The sequence below is a fragment of the Dromaius novaehollandiae genome, chromosome 3 (assembly GCF_036370855.1).
Source record: "Dromaius novaehollandiae isolate bDroNov1 chromosome 3, bDroNov1.hap1, whole genome shotgun sequence".
In the NCBI taxonomy this organism is placed as follows: domain Eukaryota; kingdom Metazoa; phylum Chordata; class Aves; order Casuariiformes; family Dromaiidae; genus Dromaius; species Dromaius novaehollandiae.
The window spans coordinates 87,733,435-87,746,135 of NC_088100.1; the positions used below are offsets into that span (position 1 = coordinate 87,733,435).

At 34.5% G+C, this 12,701-nt stretch overlaps 1 protein-coding gene across 11 annotated transcripts in view; it reads right to left on the bottom strand.

The window, feature by feature from the left end:
- Positions 1 to 12,701, bottom strand: part of CEP170 (centrosomal protein 170) — a 110,229-nt gene that overhangs the window by 62,555 nt on the left and 34,973 nt on the right. For all 11 annotated transcript variants that reach the window (XM_064509387.1, XM_064509385.1, XM_064509386.1 and 8 more), the window contains 4 exons: positions 7,400 to 7,481; positions 5,762 to 5,817; positions 5,490 to 5,652; positions 3,105 to 3,239 (listed from right to left, as the gene is read on the bottom strand). In XM_064509387.1, the coding sequence (XP_064365457.1) occupies positions 3,105 to 3,239; positions 5,490 to 5,652; positions 5,762 to 5,817; positions 7,400 to 7,481 (436 nt within the window). The remainder of the gene's footprint in view (positions 1 to 3,104; positions 3,240 to 5,489; positions 5,653 to 5,761; positions 5,818 to 7,399; positions 7,482 to 12,701) is intronic.

Here is a 12,701-nt window from a genome sequence, read left to right on the forward strand (position 1 = left end):
TTACATAAGTAAATTCATCTGTAAGTTACTTATTTTTTAGACAGTTGGAAAGCATGTTTCAATCTGATGTATTAAATACTTTCAATAATATAATTTGAGCACACAAAAGAGGAAATAACCTCATCTATCTTGAATATCTTTGGCAGATTACAAAGTTCAATTTTTAGTTCGAAAATACCCAAGCATGAAATTTTTGTAAAGTTTGAGATTTCCTTTCATTATAAAGTGGTTCTTTACACTGATTTCCAATTATTATATTCACCTATGTTACAGGACCTAAGTACATTAAGAAAACACATACTGATGTGTTGAAAATTAACAAAGTTTTCATGGGAAGTAACGGTAGGCCAAAGGGGCCTGAAAAGTTTATGTATTTACTTTAATGGTATGAAAACATTTAGGATTTTTTTTTTTTTTTTGCACATTTCTACCCAGACATTATATTTAGTGTTCTGGTATTGAAGAAAAGAATACAAAAAGGAAAATATCACCTCTATCTGGTCTCTCAGACTTTCTGCCAGAACTGCTAAAAATCATCTCCAAGAGTCAGATTAGTAGAAACATATGACTAACGTCTATTTAGAGATCAAGGGACTGAAAAAAAACCCCCACTTCTCTATGCATGAGATTTTTAAATCCACATCCTCCAAAATTATTTTTCAAAACGTGACAGGTTTTTTTTTTTTTTCAGGGCAGTATCTTTGTATAAGATTCCACATAAGCCTTTGTTCAAACTGAGCTTACTCAAACTGAACTCTGTTTTTGTAGATTTATTAGTCCTTCAGTTTAGGGAAATAGAAGCTATTCCTGCATTTTATTTAGATTAATTCTACTTGTAGGAGATATAGTCATGATTAAGTAACAATGACATAAACAAAGAAGATTCCTAACATATGTTGCACAATTAAAAAAATAAAAATGGTGTATTGGCTTGGAAGGCTCCAGGCCCTAATGTCTTTATATATATGGAAAACAAACAAAACCAACTAAATTCCCTAGAAAATATTAGTGCCTTCTCCATTCGTCATTCACCTTATGATGAACCTCACTAAGATGAAGCATGTCAAACACACATCCCCACTACTGAAGTTCTGTCTTGAATAGACTTATTTGCATGTACTACTAAAATAGACTGCATTTCATTGATTACTTAGTTTAAGAGGAGATTGGCATCTTATTTTTCTCTGAACTCAGGAAACAAGGCAGAAGTACTGATAACTTTCTGAAAATTCTCTTGGTGAAATAAATACACTAGCATGTAAACTATATAATGCAATATTGCTTCTGAAAAAGCAATTTAAAATTATGATTAAAAAACAAGAATAGGCATGTTAGTAGACAAACTGGAAAAGAATCTTGTGTTTTACTTTGTTAATGCTATTACATCAAAATCACAGACATCAGGATATCACTTTTTAATAGTCCTGTATTTAATGAGTGCAAAAAACATGCATGCTTTAAAATTAAACCAGTGTATGTACATACAAGCAAATATAAAAACCTTTATCACAAAACTGTTTTTGTTGTATTGGTTTGCATCTAAGCAATAGATGTTAACCTCTATGCAATAAAAACAGATACCAGAGGCTTTTCCATTCCTGTCTTGAAATATACAGCAAGACATCAAGTCACAGGTTTCATAGCCAATACTTAATGCTTCCTCTAATCTGGAAAGTAAGGAGATACATTTGGCTAACAAGTCCATCAGTGGCATTACTTGAAGGCAAGGACTCACTCCTTTTTCTTTGTAACTGATAATATAGGCACGTTAAGAAAAATGGAAGTGAAACAATACACGGCAGTCATTGTCTCTTACTATTATTGCCATTAAGGACAAAATGCTTTGGTCTTCCTTAAAAATGCTACAATTCAAAGAACAGATTTCTAGAGAAGATTTGAGTTGCACAATTGTAGAGCCAGACATGCCTAATATAGAACATTAAACCTGAATTTGCAGAGCCTGCATAAGAGTGCACAATAACGTATTCTGCTCACAGTGTGTATATTATTTTCTAGCAAAAAGTCAAGAAAGTGTCCTATAATTTTACTGCTTTGTAATACAGTTGTTTCGTACAGGACAAAGTTGTTTTAGCTCCATAAAAACTGTCACCATTTTGAATGCCTTCACCTGGTTTCTCTCTACTAGCCCAAATCTTAAGGGACTTCCATTACTGGCCAAGTTATGAGGACTTTAGACTAACATGAAAAAGTCATTAAAGGCTAAGACAAAATGTTAACTTAACTCCAAGGATGTCGACTTCATTGCATTGCAGAGTTATTTTAGTTTATTTTCACTTTTTGAGAGTTTACTCCAATTCCTCCAAAACAGGAGTCATGACAATCAAGTCAACTACTATTACAAGAAGAGAGAACCCCCACTCCAGTTCAAGCATTTTAAAAAAATTCCAAACTTCAAACTGTTGGGCCTTGAATTCATATTAAAACAGCTAACCAAAGATGGGTTGAATTTTATCCTAATTTCACTAAGTTTTGAAGCTATTCTCTGTATTGGAAAAATAGTCATTTTATTTATAGGCCTGATGATAGAGTTAGGAGCCTAATTATAGACATTCAGATTTAAATTTTGGCCACACACATTGTAAAAAAACAAGCTAACTAAAAAACCTGTATGGTCTGGAAATAAACATTACCAGTTTAACACCTGACTATACAAATGTTTATTGCATGAATATGAAATACTAATGCAGCAGTAACAAATTACAAGAGAGAACGTTAGCACAGATATCATATATAGCTGAGAGTCAAATACAAAAATAAAATACTATCATTTATTTTTTTTCTAATGTTCCACTGCAAACCCTAGTTTTGAGTATATGAAATGCCAGATATGATTTAAACTGATATATGAGAGAGACTGGTTCTGGTAACTTCGCTCTCTATATTAATTCATAATTAATTATATGCTAAAAACCAATATAACATGTCTGAAATTGGTCTCTGGAAGTGTATACAATTTCTTATAGGATTTTTTTTTTTAAACAAATTGAATTTTAATATGCTTTTACTTATGCAAGCTATGAAATTTCCAAAATATATTCTTTAGTAAAAAGCAATAAACTCACAAAATGAGAAGACAGACTTACCAGAAGCCCCTGTTTCATGCATTTTTTCTTCATGTTTGCTATCTGGCTTACAACCACTTTTTTCATCAGCTTCATCATCCCCCCACCAGGCTGGCTGTCCATACAAAGGTGTACCACGCGGCATGGCAGAAAGATCTATAGAAACAGCCCAAAGCACACAAAGTTTCTCTTCCGTTTAGTTGTGATACTTAGATTCAAATGACAGTAATGGAAAGTGCTTTACTCAGATCTTTTCTCCTGGAAGTTGTAGTAGATTGCTTGTATGCATTTGCTCAAATACAAAACCAACTTAGAGGCTGGATAAGTGATCTGGGTTCTAAATATAAAGGCTTACTAATGACCTGATCAAAACTTTTGGCATAAACATTTATGCAAAAGGCAGCTGACATTTCTTATGGTTACCTGAAATATCTGTAAACATTATTTTCTGATTTCAGCCTGAATCATCAGAATTGCAGCACATTCCTAAAAGCTGTCTGCTACTATTTCTGTGAAAACATTCTCACTTTTACATGCATTGACCTTTCACTGAAATCTGAACTCACCACAAGAAAAACTGATCAAATTTTGCAATGTTGCCAAGATTCCAGATAGCTGACAGCTACTATAGTGTCCCAAAAGTTATCTACTGTAAAATACTAGTTAGTGCAACCACCCTTTTTAACAGGCAATAGTTAAATTATAGCACAATGAAAAGAATGTGTATTTGTTATATACAAAGCCTATACATGATTAAACACATTTCAGCGCAATGATTAAATAAGAGAAAAAAAGGAAAAAAAGAAAAAAAGCTTTCTACCTAGATGAAAAATTGACTGGATTAGTTCTGACCTGATCTCCTAAGAGAATACTTCCATCCTACTGAGATTTAGCTATTTTAGCATCACACAGATGTTCTGAAGAGACTGTATAAAGTCTTTAAATATAAAGTGATAACATGCTCTGGTCAAGTCCGGGTAGCAACTCGTCCATTACTTTGACTATGATTAATGTCAACATTTTTATTTACAATGTTTTATTCCTTGCAATTCAAAAGATTACATATAATTTGATAGCCACTTCAAAAGTTTCAGTATGATCTGAAGATATCAATTACCTTTATTTTTATTTTTTTAAACAGTGTTCTACTTTAGTCAATACTAAATTGTTTTTAAAAACTGTGATGGCTGATGCTTGTGTACTGACTTAGCAATAGTAAACAACAATACACAGCAACAGTGAGAGAATCAATCCCCTAAAAGCTTCTAAGTTGCACATACAAACCCCTATCATTAACTTTGACTGTTATTTTTTGGAGAAGTAAAGACAAAAGACAAGACAGAGGGGGAAAAAATGTGCTATGTTAGGAAAATTTAAGAGGAGCTGAATGCTGAAGGGGCACATTGAGTAGGAATACTGAAGTACTGGATAGGCTTTATGCACCCTTAATAGAATTCTAGATTAACCAACAAAACAAACAGCTTAATTACTTATAACGCACTGTCCTATATGTTCCTAAAGGGGGAGAGAGAGAATTATTTGAAGCAAGCATTCCAGAAGAATAGAGTAAACTCAAGCAATCATACACCCTTAGACTAAAGTATCAGACTCAGTCAGCTCCATATAGGAAAGAAACGATACTCGATTCTTGTCTCGTTCTTTTGGTTATTTCCTGTAGTAGATAACACAACAAGCTTTTATGATCAAATAATTCAGAAATGAAAAATAAACTTTAGCAAGCCTCACACTGGAATTAAGACACCTATGGCAAAGCCAACGTAATGTATTATATAAATACAAAAGATGATTTTGAAACAAGACTGAAGCAGTATATGTATTTATGTATGTATGTATAAATATATATATATAAACACATAAAATAGGCATGGAACTATCTGGGATACAGAACATCACTTGTTCTATACTTCTACCATTTTTTTTAACATATTAGGACACCTAGGTTTTACTGTTATGCATCCAACAATGAATACTAATAGCTACACAACAAAAAAAAAAAGCTCCTCAGAAACAAAACCATAAGAATGAGAAGACGTTTGAGTGTGCTGGTGGAAAAATTTGAATATTGTTTACAAACAAGTATTTTCAGTTAAACTACAATTAACATTACTTTACTGCCATAAAGGCTAAAAATTGCAATTTTAGGAAGAGAATAGAAATAAACAACTCTGAAAGGCTGCTAAAAGGTCCATTTACAAGTTTTCTCATATCTAGATGCTAACCAAAGTTAGAAAGTCAATTCAAAATTATTTATTAATTACATTTAAATATTTTAAAAATCTCATTTACATGAAGTTTTTGCATTAATATAATTTCACAAACACCCTAGGAAAGCAAATGAATATCCTTTACAAGTCGGTGTGCTTCTGCAGCAAATATGCACCTTACCCATTGATTTCTCTTCAGATTTCAGTGCTTCTGTAGTTTTGTGGTGCACTTCAGCTGCAGAGTCAGTTACCTTGGACTCAGAATTTCTGGAGCTGGCTGGCTTCGATCCTTCTGCCTCTGAGGATTTTTGGGATAACTGGAGCTGGCTTGTAAATTTTTCATGCTATATGAATAAAGGAAAAAACCTCAAAGAATGAAAAAACCCTGTGTAAACATTAACAATAGCTACACAGATGAGGACAGAAGAGCATCTTAGAACTGCATGTTGTTACCTTAAGTGCTTCTTCAGGGACTCTCATTTCTCCTCTGACAACAGTAAAAAGATTAGTATGTAGGAAATGCTAAGGAAAATACTTGAAAGATTTCTCAATTTACAAGAGAATTTTACAGAAAGGCAACAGTTTGCAGTCAGTTCTGCCACTGGAACAATGACACTTGTTTTACAAATATATCACTGTTACAACTAGCATGTCCCATGACATTTATTTGTCAAAGCAAATGCAGGATACAATTATTTACTATTTGTAAAAAGAACACTGAATAGATACCTTAATGTTGTTATAATACAGGTTCTCTTACATTTGTTAGTTTTCTTAATAATTACTTGTAATCTTTGCTACATGTAGCAAACCAAAAAGTTGGTTTTAAACAATCATATTTAGTACAAGAATTTGCATATTTGCCCCAAAGGAAAGTAATGATTCCTTGCAACACAGAAGTTATAATAAGTCAGGTACAGTACAGCAAGGGATGAAGGAAGGTTTGAAATAGCAACTAGAAGTCACTTTTTTTTGTGGTGAAAAACAAAGAAATATATTATAATGACTTCTAATCAAAGTATACAACAGGTATAGAAAAATCTCATTAATTGTTTTTCATTTAATATACTTAAACAACTGAAACATACCTCACCTTATGAGCTTAATATTCTGTGGATCACAGAATCGCAGAATAATATATGTTGGAAAGGACCTCTGGAAATCATCTAGACTAATCCTCCTGCTCAAAGCAAGGTCCGCTTGAGTAGGTTGCTCATTCAGTCGGGTTTGAAGCATCTCCAAGGATATTTTTCTATGCAACTTGTTCCAGTGTTCAACCACCCTCACCATAAAAGTTTTTTCTTATGTTTAAATGGAACTTCTTTCTTTCAGTTTGTGTCCATCACCTCTTGTCCTTTCACTGGATATCACAAAGAAGAGTATGCACTGGCAGGATTCATTTGAGCTTCAGGTATAGTTGACTTACCTCCTCACAATTCAGTATTCAAGAATACACATCGTCTACAATATTCACACTATTCCTCTACCAAACACAAGAATGGAAAATGCAGCTGTGTTCATCACTCTCTGCTAGCTGTCTTCCTGGGATTTTTTTTTGGCAATTCCAGATACATATTTTAAATAGTCAGTGTTACTTTTTAAAAACATTTAACACTTCTTTTAGAATAAACACTTAGAGATTATGAAATATTGTTCCTGTTGCAACATTTTCTGGAGTTCTACTGGTCTTGTCCTAATTTCCTTCAACGTGCCAGTCAGAAGACTCTATTGCTTATTGTATACTAGCGAAGAGTAGCCGCATAGCATTTCATATAAGTGCACAAAATATGAAGGTGTATAGAGAGCTAATACCTTACTCCGAACATTGTACTTGCAATATCCAAAGCATTTAGAACTCTTCTCCTGATCATTCCTTTTCTTGGAAGCTTCTTTTGTCCATTCCTTTTAGCCCCTGGCTATAGTATTCTAAAAACTGCAATTTTCTCTAGCATGGGCATTTTTGTAGTAAAGTGAAAAATAAATATTTCAGCATTCCTTCCCCTAAATAGTATGAAAAGTTTCTACTTAATGTAACTACACTTTTAACAAGAAAAGCATGTACAAGGACATTATGCATTTTTATGACAAGGATATCATATCCAAATCTCAATTTATCTTCTAACTTCAGGGTGATGTATGTTTGTTCTGGAATCCTCACATCATTCACAAATGTCTACAAAAATAAATGAGGACAGAAAAAGACACTGTTAAACTCCAAAATAATAAAATGACAATCACTAAACTAATTTTACAAGAAAGTTTTCAGCACTGCACATTTACTACCAGTGGTTCACTGGGGAATTCAACTATAATTTTAAAATATTACTTGTTTCACAAAATATTTCAAAAGGAAGGTACCACACCAGTCCATTAAACCAGTTGCTAGGATCACACTGGCCGTGAAAAGCTTCTTACCAATCTAATCTTCTTAAGCATATTTAATGGAATTGTTGCTTACTGCTACTTCATATTAGTCTGTCCTCCCCGTTATTTTCTTGTAGTTTGCTTTTTCAATCCCAATTGGCTATCATGATTGATTTATCATCACATTTATACAGCATTTAACACTGGACATCTGAGTAGCAAGGCAGTTCAACATTTGTAAACATTCTCCAAAGACATAAAGGAAAGCAAATATGGACCATGTCTTTGCATGCAAACAAGTCCAATTAGCACTGATTAAGAGTTCAGTGTGGTGTGACTCTGGAAAGGTGGGCAAGAACTGTCCTTGGAGAGGCCATTAAATTCATTAAAAATGTATATGTATTTTGCTGTTACTGGGATGGTCTGAGAATATAGGCATAACATCTGTAAGCAGAAATAATATATTTTATTAAACCAGGTAGCAGCAAAGCAGAGCAAATTTCACAGTACTGACAGTAACTCTTGAAAATTCAGTTACTATACAGATAAGCAATCCTCTCTCTCTTCATATCGCTATTGGAAATACAGTTGAAAATAATCAGTCAAGCTCTCAGTGATCTGAAAAGGATTTAAAAAACCTAACAGTCTGCTCAATTTCACCAGCCATATCAGTTGGTTATTAAAGGCAATAAAAATTACCAACCACTCAGATTTGAAGGTCCAAATTAATCCTAACAGATAAAACTGACAGGGAACTTACAAAAAGATGCTCATAGAAACTTTGAGAGTACACTTGAGATACAGACAATGCATAATTACAGAAGGAGGAGGAATAACACATGTTCAAATCAAAATGGATCTCTGAAAGATAATTCGGAAGACTTAGAAAATAATTACAGCTCTGTGAGGAAAAAATAAATGAAGATACTGAATTTAAAATGGGCTTGAAGTTAGATTATTGAAGGAAAAGGAAAATTCTAGAAAATTGCCATAAAACATGCTAAAACTGACATGAGCCACTGCAACAAATGGGGGGAAAAAAGCGTATTCCTGCATTGGAACTGATCTGCATCTTTACATTCAGATTTACAGTTTTAGGAAAGAAAGCCCTCAGTGCCAAGTAAACAGTTCAGTTTACTAACATCATCTTCATAAATTGAAGGCTCATCTGGTGACTTCAGACATCAGAAATCAAAGATGATTATAACACAGGAAGGTAGGAGTTGCAGGAGCTGTCAGAAGCCGAGAGTGTTCTTTTCACAGCTTGCCTTTTGCCATTGGAAGGGCAGCTGAAACCTCCAAGGAGAGGCTTCTCCCAGAACCTGCCCCCTCCCAGTAACAGCTGTCAAATTAAGCTTTACGCTCATCCTGAGTCATACCATTGCTCTTAGAGATTCAACCTAATTTGGAGAGTCTTATGTGGGAAATGAATTATTTCTTAAACTGACTTTGTTACCGTCAGAGAAGATGCTGTATTATTAAGTCAGCCTCATCTGAATTCACTCAGTGATAGGGAAATTTAAAGGGTCACCACATGGTAAATTTTCTCTAGCAGAACAAGAGATTAAGCTCACAATACAAAACTGAAGCTCATGCTACAAAGAAAAATAAACAGTAAATGTAACTCTACGTAACATTTGATCTGCTTTCAGAGCTGTGGATCCTTTAGAATCTGTGCACAGTATGAGCTGAGAAGAACTCAGCACACCAGCATCTGGCCTCAAATTATTCCTTAAGGGCTGAATTCAAATCTGCATTGAGGAGCTAAAATTTACACTCTTAGCTTCTCTCTCCTACATTTGCCCTGGCTTTCTTGAAACCCTCCCTCTCTGCTTACGGCTAAGGAATGTAACATTTCGACTTATCTGAATGTAGCATCTTCCTTTTCAAAAAATATGAATAATCAATTACATGTGACCAGTCTCCTGTTGTTTGGTGTTACTTCCTCCATCCTCTTTTAAAGTCTAAAATGAAGCCTGAGTTTAGGGCAAATTCAACGCAAATAAAATATTTATGGCTTAGCTCATATGAGATTGTTACGTTATTTTATGAATTATTTATCAGAGGTAGTATTCCCTCTACATTAAAAAAAATTTACAGCTTCTTGCTCATTTTTACTTTTTCCAAAGACTACACATTAATGCTACAGATAGGAGATTAAATATTTAGAGTGCCTTTCTGAAAGGCAACTGGTATGGTTTGTGTCAGTTTTAGGGACTCAAAATATCACAATCCTACAGGATCATACTACTTCAAATTTCAGAATTTTACAACAGTGTGTAAATTTTTCTAAGGAATGGCACAGCTGAAATGTGTCATTTTTGAAGCACTCTGAAGTCAGGAGGATACCAAAAAAAAAACCCTTTAATAATTAAGCAAGCCAAGAATCTGAATCTTTGAATGCTTGTTTTGTTCATCTAAATCTAGAACTGGATGAAGTCTGGAAACACAGAAATGCGATCCTTTCCCAAAACAGTAAAGGGATCTTCTGTTTTATTTTTTCCCCCTAAATAAAAAGTGTTTTTTCATCTCATTATTTATAAAATTGTTCATCTGCATCATAGAAAATACCTTCTGTAAGAAATAAGAATTACAGAAATAGCTATTTACTGGCATGGCACTTTCACTGGTACTTTAGACACATTCATGCCACTAAGTTTGTGAGAACCCAGAGCAAAACTCATGCAAAGAATATCCTCCAGGGATTCACTGAGCCAGCCTGAATTTTGGTGAACCACAAAATACATACATACATATGCATTTTTATTCCAGGTCACCGAGTTCTGAAATTCACGTGCATGCAGTATACTCAAGCCAGAAAACTCTGTAAATGGTGCATGCAGTTTTACAGACATCCTGGTGACTGAATCGATAGCATAAAACAATCAAGCCTCAGTTACTTTGCCACTGGAGTTTTAAAATTCCAACATAGGCTTTGGAATGTATTACATAACCTCTTGAAAATTCAGTTACTAGGAAAATGAACAATCCTTTTCCTCTTTAAACCAGCATATATAGGTTTATGTATATTCAGGTGATTTCCAAGCTTTGCTCTTCAAATAGCAGAGTTGCCTCTCTCTAGGTTTTTTTAAGCCCTCACAAGGTTGGCTGAGGATTCTGCAACCCCATCCTAAAGCAAATATGTGAAAGGACAATGACAAGAACTTAACTATTCTGCAAATATCCCTGAAAAGAATACAGGGCCATTGATGCTTAAGCCTGAGTTTTGGGGACACTTTTGTTGGTATGTTTTTGAGGTGACAAAGCAAAATATGGGAAAACACAGTCTGAATATTGTTGAAGTTGATTAAATGGATTATATCTTAGTAACTATGAGTTTTTTTCTTCAGAAAAGATGAATTCCTTAATTTTTTTAGTATAAATTAGAAGATGAGAAGGAATGACCAGGACAAGTAATTACCTTCTAGAAACAGAACTTGTACTTTATGTGAATCTGAGGAAAATTTACTTTTATTTTCAAATGCAGATGTACAAAGTCCAGAGTGAAAACTGCTGTCACTTCTTCACTTAATTGACTGTGAATCAACCACACAGATACAAGAATATTCAGGCAAGAAGGCATCAACCACAATCACTGCTCACCTGGTAAAATTATTTGGGCTCATGGAATGCAAAAGAGAGCCCTATGTATTGGTAGTAACCATCTCCCCCTAAACCCTGAAGCATCTCCAGTGGGCTAAAGGTGCCTTATCCCAGGAATGGAGTTACCCTGCATACTGAGAAAAGTATACATCTGTTCTCAAAAGAAATTGGACTAACTGTGAATACCTAAAATAAATGTTTGCTCTTGACAAAAGCAGGCAAATTGAGAATGGGTAGAAGCTGATGCAGAAATCCTCATGCCTGCATTCAAGGGAGAACTTATCTAGGATATTACTGATGTCCATATTCTCTCTTTATGGTTCACTCAATTTAAATGTTGTTCAAGCATCTTTCAAAGAAGGCAGAAATCCTGAGAGGTTGTTTTTGTTTTGTTACTCTCTCTTTTTTTTTTTTTTTTTTTTTTAAACCAGAGAGCATAAAAGGCTGTCTTTAGTGAAATTCTGGACTTCCTTATATGCCATGGCCTTGTAGAATTATGAATACTTCTAACTCACCACTACAAAACACAAATTTGTGTTCACTACATTAAGAACTAAAATATCTTCAAAGAAACTACAAGCTGGCCCTCAACTCCCACAGACAAATATATTCTACATTCTGCTTTGACCTTTTGTGTTTCAGAGCCTCCAACAATAAACTTGGGAAAAAAAGCTTAAAAAAAAAAAAAAGCTTTAAAAATGACTTGAAACCTTGACAGAAAAATTGGTATAGCTATCTGTCTTCTTTGAGACCAAATATAAAGTTATTTATCAAAGGAGGCTGGCTGGATTAAAAACAAGCAAACAAAAATTCCCCACATCGCGACAATGTAACAAAGTTGCTCGCAACACGTCTAGAAACTCAGAACTGATTTTCTGCTCCACTTCCGTAAAGATGCTGAGGAATAAAGCCATCTTCCTCCTAAGTTTGTGGTAGTCACTGTATTCCTCCAAGACTGACAGGATGATTTGTGCGCAGTAGTTGTCTGCAGAAAAACATGCTGGGACCTGCTTCTCCTGTAAATTCTCATTAGAAGAGATAGTTTGCCAATAGGCTAAGTCATGGGGTACCTCGGTCCACCCAACGGCCTCTACTGGCATGTGAAAGACCGTGGGGACAGGGGGCCCCTCTGTATTATGTCCTTCACCAGAAACTGATGGAAGCATAAAAATAAGCTGCCACTCTGGAAAGATGACTGAGTAAGAAAAAAGTCTAAAGAATCTGGATCCTCAGAAGTCAGGTGGGATTTAAGATGTTTTACCGAATCCAATGAGGAAAATGAGTACTCAAGTAAGTAGAGGTGTCCCTTGAAAACATCAGTTGCAATGCTAACAAAAAATACCCATCAAGATTAGGGACAACATGGCACTCTAGAATCAGTGACCAAGGAGAGAAATGAACTCTCAATGTTGATTTCAAAATTCTT